General features: G+C 40.2%; 2 protein-coding genes across 2 annotated transcripts in view; one reads left to right on the top strand and one right to left on the bottom strand.

The window, feature by feature from the left end:
* The window catches only part of LCA5L (lebercilin LCA5 like), a 30,853-nt gene extending 24,662 nt beyond the window's left edge, over positions 1-6,191 (top strand). Inside the window, exons 7-9 of the mRNA XM_089511987.1 lie at positions 543-640; positions 1,681-1,810; positions 4,538-6,191. Coding sequence (XP_089368113.1) covers positions 543-640; positions 1,681-1,810; positions 4,538-5,301 — 992 coding nt within the window. The 3' untranslated portion in view covers positions 5,302-6,191. The remainder of the gene's footprint in view (positions 1-542; positions 641-1,680; positions 1,811-4,537) is intronic.
* A 1,798-nt stretch (positions 6,192-7,989) lies between these two features.
* GET1 (guided entry of tail-anchored proteins factor 1) lies at positions 7,990-16,569 on the bottom strand. Its single transcript, XM_089511991.1, has 5 exons — positions 16,068-16,569; positions 13,561-13,726; positions 11,539-11,606; positions 10,493-10,607; positions 7,990-8,225 (listed from the first exon to the last, which is right to left on the bottom strand). Exons 1-5 carry the CDS (start codon positions 16,194-16,196, stop codon positions 8,152-8,154), a joined length of 552 nt encoding a protein of 183 aa, XP_089368117.1. The 5' UTR covers positions 16,197-16,569; the 3' UTR covers positions 7,990-8,151.
* Between the last annotated feature and the right edge of the window lie 94 nt (positions 16,570-16,663).

Raw genomic sequence — 16,663 nt, forward strand, 5'->3', positions numbered from 1 at the left:
AGAAAGAAAGAAAGAAAGAAAGAAAGAAAGAAAGAAAATAGCCACCAAAAGAAAGAGAAAAAGGTAGATTTTAAGATTAGCTCATGTAGTCTCAAAAAGCTCTCTTTGATGATGATGCTTGGCCAGACAAAAGAGAATTGAGGAGATTGACTGGGAATGGGCTAGACTGAAGCATGCACAATGGAAGAGACAGGGCTACTGCCAAAAAGACTGCTTAGCTCTAGCAAAAGGATGGGCAAAGTGTAGCCTCTGGGCACGTAGTCCCAATGCCATTTTGAGCCCCTGCACAGCCAAAACAGGTCCCCCCAATTGTGTCCCCCAATGTTACAGAGCATAGAGGGCATTTTTATTTTGGTGGGGTGCAGCAGGGATATTGTCCTCCAAGATCATGTTTGGGGACCAGAGCAGTCCCTTCCTCTAGAGGTTTCCAACAGTGGGCTGCACAGGTGCAATGTGACCCACAGAGACCTCAGAAAAGAATGTCATGTTCAAAATGCCAAATAAATGAATTCTCAGGTTTAACTTTCTCTGTTTTTTCATAGAAGTTAATGTCAGCATATCGGTACAAGTAGATATGAACCTGGAAAGCTTGCCTTTCCAAAAGCATGAGAGAAAGCAAAGTGCAGTTCTTTCAAAAGAGGTATGGAAGACCTGAATATTTGTTAAAACGAACCACTGCTTGTTTATAACTCCTAATTCAACCTATATTGTTTTGTTTCTTCCTGTTACTAGCATATTATCTTGACAAATGTCATTTTATAGCAACAGTGTGAAAATATGTTGGATTGCAGATGGGTTAATGGGAGCGGTTGCCCAGTATAGCTGCCAAAGGTTGCTATATGCACCTCTGCTCCAGAATGGGCTTCAAGATGTTAATTGCAGCAACATGATGTAAAATGGAAAAGAGAAAGTTATCTCATTTCACTGCAGTTTTTCTTCATTTCACTCCTGCTACAATTCACTCAATTGCTTTGCATGCAGATCAATCCTTGGCATCTCCAGATACCACAGGAAAAACTACTAGAAACCCTGGAAAGCTTGATAGTATTGAGTTAGCCAGACCAGTGGTCTGACTCTGTATAGAGACAATCTCTATATTCCTGATGCTATGAAACAGAAACTGTGGGTTTCTCACCTTTCGAACAATGCCTTTATCCAGTTGTTGGTGAAGTACATGGAGCAATAGCCCCTTTAGAGTTTGTGAAAAAGTCTCTTCCTGACTCTTTCTGTGCCTCTGTGAGCTTCATATTCCAACCAGAGTCCCAAACCTTTATAATCCTGAGTTCGGTTCTGTAATTTATGGTTAGTAAATAGTGTGTGTGTGTGGGGGGGGGGGGGCAGTCCCTTATTTTTAGATGGGGCTTTTGGTAAACTGACCCCCACCAATACCTTTGGACTTTAAAGTGTGCTAGAACTCAAGTGACTTCATTCATTTTAGACTCCCTACAAAGTAAGAATGAGATTAAATCCAGATGAAAAGCCATCATTGAACCTACATTAATCTTGAGGCAAGTTTAAATATTCTGAATTTATTACAGGTGACAAGGTCATTTGAGAATTGGACTGTAAAATGAAAATCTGTACAGTACTATTATTTTACTGCTGTTCGTAGATGTTCAAAAGTTAAAGCATGCACAAACTTATATGGGTATTTTTCTTACTTCCTGTGACTTTTTTAAGGCACCACCAACAAAGGATGTATGTGCAAAAGATAAAATGAATGATGTAAATAAAGAGATGGAACCAAAACCAGAGGCTCATCAAACAGAAAAATTACCAGTGCAGGAAGTTTCAGATAGAACATGCTCAGGTAGTTTAAGAAAATTTTGACCTGATATGACTTTATACATTTTGCTGATTCCATATTTATAATCAACAAAATTCCTTGACCATTCAACCATTCTGGTCCTTCGTATGGTAATGTGGGGTCTAGAGAGGTTGTTTTAGAATAAACCGCTGGAGTTGTGCATAAAGTGAAATACATATTGTTTTCGTTAAATTGGCTTTGACTTATGACAACCCTATGACTGAGACCTTCAAGAGCCTCCATCCTCAATAGTTCTGTTCAGGTTTTGTAAATTCGCTGTTTGTTGTTGTTGTGTGCTTTCAAGTCATTTCTGACTTATGGCTACCCTAAGGCAGACATATATAATGGAAGCTTCTTGTTAAAATTTGTTTAAAGTGTGTGTGTGTGTGTGTCTCTGTCTGAGTGTGTGTGACTTGCCCAGGGTCACTGAGTGGGTTTCCATGCCCAAGTGGGGATTTGAACCCGTCTCCCAGTGTCCAGCACTCAAACTACTACACCACCCTGGCTCTCTGCAAACTCATAGGTGTTGCTTTGAGTGAATTCACCTGCAATGGTGATCTTTGTTGTCATCTCACTATACATGTGAAAGGGATCTGGGAGTTCAAGTAGACCACAAATTGAACATGAGTCAACAGTGCAATGCTGCAGCTAACAAGGCAAATGCAATTTTAGGCTGCATCAATAGAAGTATAGTGTCTAGATCAAGAGAATTAATAGTGCAATTCTATTCTGCTCTGGTCAGGCCCTACCTGGAATACTGTGTCCAGTTCTGGGCACCACAATTTGAAAAGGATCTTGAGAAACTGGAGTGTGTCCAAAGGAAAGCGACTAAAATAGTGAAGGGTCTGGAAACCATGCTCTATGAGGAATGACTTGGGGAACTGGGGATGTTTAGCCTGGAGAAGGTTAAGAGGTGATATGATAGCTCTGTTGAAGGGATGCCATATTGAGGAGGGAGCTAGCTTGTTTTCTGCTGCTCCAGAGACTAGGACCCAGAGCAATGGATGCAAGCTCTAGGAAAAGAGATTCCACCTCAACATTAGGAGGAACTTCCTGACAGTAAAGGCTGTTCGACAGTGGAACACACTCCCTCAGTGTAGTGGAGTCTCCCTTCTTGGAGGTCTTTAAACAGAGGCTAGATAGCCATCTGTCGGGGATGTGTTGATTTAGATTTCCTGCATGGCAGAATGGGGTTGGAGTAGATGGCCCTTGCGGTCTCTTCCAACTCTATGATTCTATGAGCCCAGATTTAGACATTTTGGTTTCTAGTTCAGTCATTTTGAAGAGCTGAGGCATAATTTGCTCTTGGACTCCCATGGTATCTGTAGAACTCCTCCTCCAGCAGCACATTTCAAGCATTTAGTTTCTTCCTGTCATGTCTCAACTGTGCACAGAAACTAGCAACGTGACCTTAGTAGCTAAGCTCCTAAATGCACTGCAGAAATAATCGTTTGAGACTTACTAGGGAATTCTGGGAACTGTGGTTTTGTGAGACATTTAGCCTTCTCTGTCAGAGCTCTGGTGCCACAATAAACTACAGTTTCCAGGATTCTCTAGCACTGAGTCAGGTCAGTTAAAGTGGTCTCATACTGGATTATTTGTGCAATATATAATATACACTTACACTTGAGGATCTTATCTAGTTCCTTCATAACTGCTTTTCCAATTCTTTTAACTATGACTTTTTCACTGTCTTAAAAGTTATGTAACCCTTCTATGGGCATTTCTTCTGTTTTCTAATATCCAAGTGTAAGCCCGCTTTTTAACACTTTCTTTCTAAATTTATATCGACTTGTTCCAAGTCTTCGCTGTTGTCTGCTAGAAATATGGTGTCATCTCAAATTGTTAACTTTCCTTCAATTTTTATACTCCTTTCTCCAAGTCTCATCCCATTATTCAGATGGTATGTTCTGACAGTATTTACCATTGCATCCTTCTGCACACATTACTAAAGAGTAACCTATGGTGCCACTGCTGTTGTGTCTGAATGTCTCCCCACCCCTGTACTGCTTCTGTCCAGTAGCTTCCCTCATCATGTTAAGGTATTTAGCACATTGTTCTGGCTCCTCAGCAAAAGCCTGTTGAATTGGGGAACCCTACAAATAAGCCTGCTACTGTCAGTATAGTCTCTTGGGAGCATGCAATCCCAACATCATAGAAAGTTAGTATCATGGTGGAGATTATATATTAAAACACATAATCCTCCATTGTACTAATTCTTGGATAATCATAAAAGATTATATCTTTAATACATCTGAATGCAGGGATGAGCATTGTGCTGTCCCTTCAGATGCTGAACAGCACTGGCTATGTTTTCAAGGATTGCTGGGGGTTACAGTTCAACAGTATACGGAGAGTTAGACCATTCTCACTGCTATTTTTATGATTAAATGATGGAATTGAGCCAGCCCACTGTCTGCACTGACTACTAGAACAATGGACAGGACTATCTTTCCCCAAAGGTCAATTAAAATATTGCCCATTTCTATGCAGGAAAGCAAGTTTGGGAGCAATTCCAAATTCTTTAGATTCCACAACTGCCCTTAAGTTTTTTCTCGAATGAACACATAAGCATATTTCCTAAACCTATTGGCAGCTTATTTTAAGGGAATCTCTAGATATTCAATGTATTGTCTCTAGTGTATGTTTGCCCCTTTTTCTATCAAAATTATATAATATTTTTGCTTGAATTCCTGGAGTATTTACTGTTGAAATAATATTTATTTGCAGAGTTACTAGAAGACATATCTCTAAGCAACGAAAAATATTTTAAATGTGAAAACATAGAAAGACAGAAGAACCGAAGAGACAGGCAAGGATTAGACTTATTGAAAGAAGAGTTTGAGAAATTATGTACGGAAGAATCACTCCAGTCTACACATGATAGTGAGCAAAAGGAGAACAATCTGGGAGAAGCTGTAACTGAAAATCAAGAAAATGAAAACAAGAGAGACGAGCCAGAAGTAGTAGTAAGTGATAAATTGGCAACAGTAATACAAAGACACAAAACACCATCTAAATTAAAGAAACAATACAAATTTACAGAAGCTGTTGAAAATTTGCATCAGGGATTCCCTTCAACAAGACGGTTGTCCAATACAAGTACCACAGGTAATAGCAGGCAGGTTAATACACACCCAAGTGATATAGCTGAGTTTAAGGGAAATGGTTCTACCAGTGCCTATGAGCCATCATTTGGGAATACTACCAACACAAAGCAGGGCATTTCAGTACACAGTGAAGACCGGATTCCTACAGTATCAGCGGAGAAGAAAAACACTCTTATGCAAGAACTCTTTGGAACTAGCTCCATCTTGCAAGACAATAATCTGAAACCTAATTTTGAAGATGTGGGTAAGGAAAAAAAGTCTTTACAGAATGAAAAGTTTGATGAGGACATTTCATACATGCATGATAGCTTTCAGTGTGGTGATTCCAAACAAACACCCATAAAGGGTTTTGATACAGTTTCCTTCTTGGAAAACCTTAAATAATTTCATGATAACGAAATTATGAATCTGTCATTTAAGGTTTTACAGGTTTTCATCTTAAAACATAGTACTTTAAAACTATTGAAAAGCAATGTAATTTAATACAGTAGCTTCTGAGGATTGTTTTTCCTGTTGAATATAATTTAAATTACCTCCATGCAGTCCTCTGCACATAAGAGAAATTGATTTCTTCACAAAAAACAAGCATGTGAGATATGCTAGTTTATACCTGACAATGAAACATGCTTAAATATAGTGAATGTTTAATAATCTAAAATGAAGATCACTGATAGCTGTGCTAACAGAGAAGGTATAAAAATCGACCAGTTAAGAAAAGCACTGAAAGAATTATATGAATAGGGATTGGTGCAAATATTTATTTTGAAATAGTAGTAGTAAATGACTATTTTCAGTTGTAGGTTCTACAATTTATGCTGACTCCATTCTAGAATCCACTCTTAAATGAATAAAGCAGTTAAAATTCATATCTAGCTACTAAGGTCAGGAAAGTAATTCATAATGACTGTGAGTGGAATTTTGATACAGTATTTTGATAACAACAAATCCATGTAAGATTTATGCAATCTAATATGGACATATTTCAAGACTGCCAAAATGACTCTTTACCACAGTCCTATAGAATATGGGTGAAAAAGGGTGATTGCCAGAAAGGCAGTAATCTCTTTTATTAACACCGGCAATTTCACCTGTACTTGCATCCTAGACTGAGGAGAAGAAAAGAGCTGAATAGTATTTTTTTCCTTCTAATCAAACATTCTTTATCATATAATTAACTATTGTACTACCCACAGCTTTGTTTTCTTTATTGTCCAACACAGAACAATGTAAAGTACAAGTTAGTATGTATTTGTCAACATGTACCAAACTTCACAATTGAGCACTATTTTGTTCCTAATAAATAAGGAATTTATCCTGTTACCCATTCTTTTACCTAGAATTGGGCAGCTGCAATGTTATGTCAGATAGCAAACACAGGCTGTCAGTCATGGAAGTGCATCTGCTCTACCAGTGCGAGCCAGCAGCACAGCTGAAGGTAGCACATGGACAACAACTGGGTGCGGAGGGCTTGGGTTGACAGTTGTCTTATAGGAATATGAAACCCACTCAGTTACCACAGACAGATGTGGAGGATACAGATATGAACAGCACTCCTGTGTGCAATACCTCAAGTTCTTTAGGAATCAATAAGACTTAAAACTTGCCTCTTAAACTGCACTGGACAGAAAATCTTCCTTTCTATAGTTTAAGATGGCTTTTTTTAAAAAAGACATTTTTCAACTTCAGAGCCGTTGATCTCCAAAGTAAATTACTGTAGCTCAAGCCTGTAAATGAAAAATGTAACACAATTTTGCTCTGCCATTATATTTAATGGGACTTGAGCATCCACGGATTTTGTTATCCACAGGGGATCTGGAACCAAACCCCAGCGGCTAACAAGGTCCCACTGTATCTATCTCTAAACGACCTTTATTTTGGAGAAACCTTGCTACCCCACTCAGACTTTCTAATACCCTGGATTAACAGAGTTTCTAAAAGTCACAAAAATTGAGAAAATCTATCCACAACCACTGTGGTGACAAATATTTGCTATATGTTTCCATGAAACCTGGATAAAGTACTGTTCTCCAGATACTATAACATATTTGCTTATATTGTGAGTTGCTTGATGGGGGAAATTTAGAGTGAATTCAACAAAGATTTTCCACAAAAAACAGGTTGGAGGTTTTGTGTGCTAAAAAATATTTTAAACTATTCTAGCGTACTACTGCCACATGTCATTTTCTGTCTAGTGCTATGGTCCTGTAAACAGTGGCATTTGGGAAAATAATTGGCTGATGCACAATTCACATAATTTCCCACAGCACCCTCTTTCCTTGAGGCCATTAAATCATGCTACATTGTCTTAATAAGAAGATAACATAATACCAAGAGTAGAAAGGGGATTGAAGAAGAGCCATCATAACATGATAAATGACTTTCAATTATAATCTGGGTTTTGGGACTGATCAAAACTTTCTTAAAGAAGATTCAATGCTCAAGGAGGACAGAAGAGTTGACAATTCAAAAGAAATAATGGGTAAGCTCAGATATCATCTGTGTGTCTTCACCGAGTTCGACTTGAAGTGACACTCAGTTTTCTTAGACAAGGAATATTCGGAGGTGTTTTGCCAGTTTCTTCCACTAAAATATAGCCTACAGCACCATGCTCCTGGCTAAATAATGAAGTGTGTGGCTTGTGTGCTTCCACATCAGCTCTGGAGCATCATTCCATGTGAAGTTTAAATCATAACATTGAGTAATATGAAGATGTGTTCCAGCTAGGCTTTTTGTAGTTTTAGTCAGACAAAGAAACCATTATCAATTTAGGTCAAACTTCAAACATTCAATTTTGTGAACCATGCATCTTTTGTTTCAAATTAAAAAAAACCTTAAATATGTAATATATCCAACAAGGACGTTGTGAAAGCCTCATATTCAGTATAGCTCCTCTTTTGATGCTCATTGCAAAAAAGAATGACTTTTGAATAATATTAAGAAAACTATAGCATTACACAAACTATTGCTTTCAATAGAATTTAAGCATATTTAATCTGCAGAGAAACCGACAAACATAACTGGAACTTGAGGTCTGCATGTAGAGGACAGCACAAATAACATCTTACAAAAAGATAAATTATGTGGGCTTTATTATTTGATCCTAAACCCTTCCCCTTTCATTGGCTTATCACAGTACAGATGTTGAAAGGCATATATATGTTGCCTTTCATTAAGAAACAGAACACTTTTGAAAACATGGTGATGATAGGAAAGCTGCTGAAAATGGATTGTCTCTCAGCTGAAAGGGTGAAGCATAATTGCCACAACTTTGTTGCAAACCACTAACCAAGATGTAATGCCAACACCACCTAAGAAATGAGAGAGGGATGCCGTAAGTCATTAGTACTGTCATAAACATGAAAGTACAATACATACAAGAAAACTATTCTGGTACTAAGTAAAACAGGAGATTATCACGTGCTCCCATTCTTGTCATAATTGTATTAATAAAAAGAAATACATACCATACATACTCAACTATAAGTCGACCCCATGTATAAGTCGAGGGCAGGTTTTGCGAACAAAATTATGGATTTTTATATGACCCGTGGATAAGTTGAACTTAAAACTTTGGGGCATGTAACAAAGCAAGGTTTCAAGGAGAAAAGCAAAGGAAAACAATACCAAAGAAATTACAAAGGTTGAGCGGGTATAACTGTTCAAGATCACACTAAAGGCAGGATGGTTGAGAGAGTAGAGGGGGCAGGACAGATTATGTTCTTGCCTTTCACCAGGAGATGATAACTCTTTTTAGAAGAGTTAAAATACAGTATTGGCCCGTGGATAAGTCGAGTGAGGTTTTTGAAGTCATTTTTTGGCTATAATTTCTAGACTTATACATGAGTATATATAATACATACCAGTTTAGGAGCAGTCCCTATTGCACATTGCTGAAATCACTGGAGCAGCCATTGCTGGTCTAGGACTCTCTCTCCCAGCATGCTGCTTAAACCCACCTCCTTGCCCTATTGCTTAACCAGCATGCCTTCCAATTTTTTAATTTTTATTTCTCCCTTTAAAACAATTTAGGCATTATGGCAATGTGATGCCGGGGAGGGGGGGGGTAAGTTAAAACAACAACGACAGACTGCTTGAGAATACCAGGTAGGAGGCAGGAGTGAGGGAGAGGAAGAAACTGACACCATGTGAGTGCACAGTGCCAGGACTGAAAGCCAGACGTTATTACACATGAAACTAATGCTACAACAGCAATATTGGCAGAAATTGATGGGAAAAACCCATCAGTAAAATGTGGTGTTGTAGTCATGAATGGACGACAGACCAGCTACACCTCAGCCAAAGCAACACCTGATAAATAATAATAAATAATAAAACTTTTATTTCTACCCTGCTTTTTGTAAAAACAATCATAGTGGCTTACAATGTTAAAAGAATACACCATAATATACAAAATATCCCCCCTTAAAAAGAATTAAACAGTTTAAGATTAAAATTACACAAACAATTAAAATAATAACGGTGGGTAGGGTCTGATAAAGTTTGGCCACAGATGGATCTGATCTGCTTTAATTCCATTTTTAAGCCTTCTCTGATAATATCCAGAATGACAGTGGATGATACAATTTAATTCTACTTTAGGGTGACTAAAAATGGAATTATGTGACCCTTTTAAATATGGGACAAAAAAGAGTGCCCCCAAAAGGTGGATTGGGGCTGCCTCATATCTGCTTGTCCCTGAACTGCAGCACGCACACACTGTGGCCCCAATCCAACCCACTGCTGGCCCAAACTGGAGCAGAAAAGATCCACTCCTTTTTGGAGTGGTTTTGGGCTGCCTTAGGTGTCCCTGGTGCAAGCCCAAGGTGGCTTCTGGGCGCTCCGGGGTGTGTGTCATCAAAACACCACACCCATGGAGCAGCTGGAAGCTGCCCCTCCCCGTGTGATTGACGAGCACAACTTTAGGGTGTCTTGGGGGCATGCGCTGTCAAAATGCCATGCCCCAAAGCTGCTGGGAAGCTGGCTTTTCCAGGCTGTCTGTTCAGCCCCTATGTCTCCCACTTAGACACTTGTTCCACGGTAGCTGTTATCACATGGGAAGCCAGTAGTCCCTGGTGACAAAGTCATCATATTCTACATGAGGGCTTATCCAGCATTTCAATGGGCCTGGAGATCAATTTTCTGCCTTGTGACTCTATAGAAGCTGCAGAGTCTGCCAAAAATGGTTAAAAAAAAGCACCAACCCAAAACAAAAAGTTGCTAGACATCCAGTTTTGGTTTTTAAAGCAAGTATTTGTGTATGTAAAATAGTGCAAGCATGGAGCATTGCAATCTATTTAGAAGATGAATTGTAACTCCTAGGTTTCCAGGAGAAGCAATTCACCCTTGATTCTTTGGCCATAAAAAAGGTAGTCCAACAAATCTCCACGACTCCAAGGAGACAATGGTTGCAGACAACAGCTAGGAAGACTGCGGTTTCCCCAGCCCTATACATAACTGTGTTCCGCAACTGCTTGTGAATTCATACAATGCCAATGTATTGAAAATGGGTCACAATAAATGTTAAGAGAGTAAACAGATGCAATTCAAAGGTGGAGAAGCATTTTATCAATCTTACCTGCCACTCCTGTTGGAAAAGCCACTAAACGTTCTAATGGAGCTAACCATTTGCTTGGGAGCACAGTTACTGGTTCTGAGTAATACTTCCAAATTAGTGAGATCATTAAGGCAGCCTGGAATACAAAAAAACTTATTAAAAAAAAGTTAAAGTATTTTTGCATTCAGTTACATATTCAGCATTTTTGATGTCTACTGAGTTCTAAAACTTTGCATTTTCATTAAGAACAACCTGATGCCAAAAATGAAAAGGATTTCAAAGTTATTAAAAGAAGGTAAGAATTCCTTGCCCCAGAAAATATAAATTTGCTATCATAAAATATCTATGGCACACATTCTGCTCCTGATTTGCTATTGTTCTTGGCCTGAACTTTAGGAGTAATGTTTGTAACCTTTGTACAGTGGTACCCCGGGATACGAATTGACCGCGTTACGAAATTTCCGGGGTACGAAAAAGTTAGATTTAAAAAAACTGTTCCGGGTAACGAAAGATTTTTCGGGTTACGAAATTAATTTCGGCGCGAAATTTAAATCGGAAGCGCGGCTAGCGGCTTTCCAGAGGCTTTTCGGGTTGCGAAATGTATCGGGTTACGAACGGCGCCGCGGAACGAATTAATTTCGTAACCCGAGGTAGCACTGTATTGATCTCAAGAGTGCATAGCACTGGTCACAGCCCTGTATGACTTGCTGCTGGACAAAAAAAAGGACACAAGGGGATGTTTACGGGGCTAGTTCTTAATGGGATGGAAATCTGCACCTGGTCCTGAACTATACAACTTTAGACTGAAGATGGGCGAAAAGGGTGCGTTTATGTGGGAAGAGTGAGTCATGTAACCGAATACTTTATTCATACAAAATACAACCCTTCACACAGGAGACTAACATTATGGAGAAGGCCAAGCAATACTTGTTCTCTCAAATACATAATTTTCCCTATGTGATAAGTGCTTCTGATTACAGACATTGGCTATTAATACATATTGGGGACATATTCAGTGTAGTACTAATGTACCGTTTGAAAATATCTAGTAACTTGATTTTACTTACTTGTAAGATGTAGAACACAATATTTATTACCCATTTTATTTTGGCCAGTTGAGCAGTTCGTGTTTTCACTGTTAAAAGAAAAATATTTTAGAAACTAGTTTCTTTGCATAAGGGACAAGCAACTGTGGGAGGCTAGGGGATCATGGAGGGGCTACACCTCCACTTCAAAATAAGAGAGATCACACACACACCATTTTTGGCTTCCCAATACCATCTAGGGGCTGCAGGTGGCATTTTCACCAGACTTTTAGGCCACCAGTATACTTCTGGTTTTTAAACAAGCATTTTTCTGGGCCTAAAATAGCCTTGGAGTCTCCAGAATGAGGTGAATACATCCCCATACCTCCTAGAGGGGATTTGGGAGCATTTTGGTGATCCTGGAAAGCCCTGTGGGCTGTGTGTGGCCGGCAAGCCATACTTTGCCCACTCATGCTTTACACAGACTAGTCTGGAGTGGATAAATTACAAATAAAAGTTAAAAAGATTTATTTTTAGCTTAAAATTTACCATGACAAGAAAAATTCAAACAAAACTAAATGGGAAGATCATTTTTACACCCAATTTACAGATCCCCTCCCCCAAGGAGTCTTGTCCAGAGACCTTGGTTTATGAAATGAGGAAAAGAGAAACTTGTGTGTTTTGTTGTTGATAACCACCCTCGAGTCGATCTCGACTCATGGCAAACCTGCGGATGAGACATCTCCAAGATCCCTATCCTCCACTACTCTTCCCAGTTTCTGCAGATTCATACCCGTGACATCCTTAATTGAGTCCATCCATCTAACGTGCGATCTTCTTCTCTTCCTAATTCCTTCCAGTTTGCCCAACATTATTGTCTTCTCTAATAAGTCGTGTCTTCTCATGATGTGAACAAAGTACGATAGTCCCAGTTGAGTCATCTTTGGGCCTAAACAGACAGGCCAAAATAAAGCTGATTCGGGTCACTTTGGAAATATGCTGTTTAAATGATGCATGTGTCCTAAGAGGACGGAAGCCACGCCAAAGCCTTGCTCCTAGCTGGAGCACAGCTTTGGCGCATCTTCTGGCCTCTTAAGATGTGTGTGTCATTTAAACAGCATACCTCCAAAATGACCCGAAGCAGATTTATTTTAGCCTGTCTGTTCAGGGAAATTTCAGCCTTGATCTGCTCTAGGAGCCACCTATTTGTTATTTTTGCTGTCCATGGTATCCTCAGCACTCTTCTCCAGCACCACATCTCAAATGACTTCATTTTCTTTTTGTCCATTTTCTTAATTGTCCAGCTCTCGCATCCATACATGGTAATAGGAAATACAATTGCTTGTACATTTCTGACTCTCATCCTTGTATGTTTCTGGATACTCCTTCCCAGATTTGAGTGGTAGATTCTCCCTGGCTTCTTTGAAACTCAAGGGTGGCAATTATACAGTCCTCTAGACCAATGTTTCTCAAGATATCTGCAGTGGGAAACTAGCAACTTTTCCCCATAATGTGCCAGGGAGTAGTACAATATTTGTGCCCATTAGCTACAACTGTTTCTTGCATTGCTGGAAACACAGTTTGGATAAGCTTGCTTTGGATCCTATCCTGAGAGAAAGGTAGGATATAAATCTAAAAACAAAATACACAAATAAATAAGCAGCCAATGGCTTGCAGACTTGCCCTAGTCCATGGACCACCACTTTGAGTAGCACTGCTCTAGATGATGTTTGACTACAATTCCCATCATTCCTCACCATTGGCTATGCTTGCTAGGGCTACTGGGACTTGTAATCTTAACATCATCAGGAAGGGCACATGATTTTACCCTGTCCTAGGGACACTGGTTTACAAGTCTCTATAACTAAAAACAAACTTACAAAAACCGTCTCTGGAAATTTTTGGATCTGCAGGTATGCAAATTTTGATAGTCACATTTTATATTTTTGTCTTAAAAAAACCAACAACCACTAATAACAACAGAGTTGGAGAAAGAAAATAAAATGGCAGAGAGATCAAGGCTGAAATATTATTAATATGCAAATATAAGCAGCAAGTCTGTACCATGAGTCTTAAGCTTGTCAGTCATTTTGTTAATCTTCCTTTCCAGTCGGGCATATCTGGCAAATTCATCCATCATACTTATGGTAGAAAGTTCCTGCTTCATGTTCTGAATTTCAGATCTCATCTGAGATTCTTGCTCGGCATCCTTTTGTAGTAACCTTGATACCTGAGAAAAAGACAAAGATACCTGAATAGCAATGCCTTTTTTTCTCTTTTTACATAAAATTAGTGCATCTGTTTCCAGGACTAACCTTGTGGCAAGTCCATCCATGCAAATCATGAGTGGATTAGATTTCTTGGACATGACTCTGTCCATCGTAAACATAAATAACACAAAACTGAAGCACTGATACAACCCCATAGGAAGGAACCTATTTTTAAAGCAGTTTTTCCAGTATGTGCCTAGTGTTTTGTCTCTCTTTTGTGAACCCACAGTTCTGTTTCTATATCAATCTATATTTTTAAAAACTATATTAAAATAAGCAGCATATTTATGTGCAAGTGTGGTTTTGCTCTCAAAATATTAAAATGCATATCTGATACGTTTAAATTTGAAACAACTGTGTCACAGCACTGGAGAAGGGTGACATCTGATGGATATTGAAGCTTTGTGCCACAAATTAGTCAGAGATGTTGCTTCCATCATTACATGTAGGAATCTGCAAATAATCTTCTCAAATATTCCCAACCGTGAACTCTGATGAAGTAACACAATTAACACAACACGAGTAACACAATTATAGCTATCCAAAACAGGCCATTTAAGTTCTGCCCAGTTTCTATTTTTCCAGTGTTAAATTCACCCTATTTCTACATTAATTAGTTATTTTTTTAAAAAAAGTACAAAACTTTACATGCCTTTTTATGTACATCTTCCTAATATATGAACTTTTCTGGAACACACTTTGTTCCAAACATGCAATTTTTCCTAAATGAACGTGTTTTGCATATTTATACATACATATATGTGCACCATATCTGTATATGCACAATACATGTATACATGGAAAATACATGAAAAAGTAGAAATCAGACAAGAACTGAACGCTGTTGGAAGGCTGGGTTTTGGCTTAAACTTTTATAATTGTTTTAATGAAAAACAATAGATCTGCTTATTACATTAGTACCATGGAACATTATTTTATGTATTAGAAAGCTTGACCAGCCATGTTCTAATGCTCTTTTCTAACATTATATGATCTGCATTTTTCAATAAAACTTTGGGAATGATATTGACAATGGTATCCTATATATAGCAATATAGGGCTAAATCAGAAGAGCAAAGTCCTAATCACACTACAGAAATTATCCTGCTTGAGACTGCTTTAATTGTCCTGGTTCAGTGCTAGGGAATCCTGGGAATTCTAGTTTATTGTGGCACCAAAGCTCAATGTCTCACAAAACTACATTTCCCAGAATTCCCTAGCATTGATCCAGGGCAGTTGAAGCAGAATATTTATTTATTTATTTATTTACTTTATTTTTATCCCGCCTGGCGGCTAACATACATAAAAATTGGGAATATCCAAATTGGATTACTTCTGCAGTGGGTTTTGGACCCAAGTGACAAGTTTCAGTTCAGGTGCTATGGCCACTAGCATCGATAACAACGGTTCTTTTAAAAAGTGCTCTTTTAAAGGAAGTTGTTTTGATAGCATTTATATTAATTGAAAGAGCCAGAGTGGCGCAGAGGTTTGAGCGCTGGACTGTGGAGTCCCACTGGGTGACTTTGGGCAAGGCACGCTCTCTTAGCCTCAGAGGATATAGCAAGTGCATTTCTATACCGCTTATCAGAGCAATTAAGCGGTTTACAAGCTGGGTATTCATTTTAGCGACTGCTGAGTGGATCCGGAGCCCCTGGCTGGGACTGAACTCAGGACCTTGTGGTTTGTGAGTGAGTGGCTGCAGTGCAGACATTTAACCGCTGCTCCACCAGGATGGCCATGGCAAACCCCTCTGAAGCAACCCTGCCAGGAGAACCCCACGATAGCTTCACCTCAGGGTCACCATAACTGTGAAAGGACTTGAAGGCAGGCAACAATGGCAAATCTAAATAAGAGCCGACTATGAGGACTTCGAGGCAGAGGGGCCTAGTGGTCTCAGCACTGGCCTGGAGACCAGGATTTGATTCCCGAAACCCACCTTGGGCAAGAGTCACACTCTCTCAGCCTCAAGAGAGGGCAATGGCAAAGCCCCTCTGAAGACATCTTGCCAAGGAAGCCCCAGGGCAGGTTCCCCTTGGGGCTGCCCTCAGTCAGAAACAACAACAGCGGCAAATGGGAATAAGGGCGGAATATGAGGACTTCGGGGCAGCGTGGCCTAGTGGTTTGAGCATTGTCTACAACTCTGGAGGCACGGGTTCGAATCCCGGCTCGGCCCTAAGTCGGGAAAGACTTGAAGGCACACAGCAACAAGGAAGATATTTATGTTATGCGCGGATCGGGGCGCCGCCGTCGCCGTGGGAACGGGCGCGCGCGGTGTGTGTGTGTGTGTATGACGTCACTTACGACGGAGGAGCAGGAAGGCAGGAGGATTTTGAGGAGGCTGCAGAGGAATACGGAGCCCAGCACCAGGAGCCACGCGCCGCCGTCCGTCACGTGACCGGGCTCCGCCGGCAGCGGCGGCACCTCGTCCATCTCTCACCTGCCTCCCTCCGACAAAAAGGGCAGGTTGAATACACAGCGCGAGCGTCTACGGCTCGCGTCCGTTTAGTCCCACTACGCAGGCGCCTATGTCGGCGGTTCCCGCCGCTGCCGCCAGCTCTGAGCACCAGAGGCTATTGTTCACAACAACCAAGCTCTTCGAGTTCTGGCCTCGCCTACTATGCGCATGCGCATACATCACAAAAAGCGTACCACGCCCCTTTTGTGACATAAAAGAGGGCGGGGTTAAAAGGAGGACGATGACGACACGCCCCCATCAACCAATCAACAAATCTCGGTCTCTTCTTTGGCTGAGGAGGAGCCAGTTGCAGTGGACCGGTCTCCCTTCCTTTCGCGAGGGGAGAAGACAAACGGTTGTGATTTGAAAGTGGTCCCGCGAGCGCGGCCGCCCAATAGGAGCGCCCGGCTGAGGCGCGCGCTCGAGGGAGGGAGTGAGCACG

Source organism: Sceloporus occidentalis, unplaced genomic scaffold (genome assembly GCF_023333645.1).
Source record: "Sceloporus occidentalis isolate IW3139 unplaced genomic scaffold, rSceOcc1.0.p SCAF_2, whole genome shotgun sequence".
Lineage (NCBI taxonomy): Eukaryota > Metazoa > Chordata > Lepidosauria > Squamata > Phrynosomatidae > Sceloporus > Sceloporus occidentalis.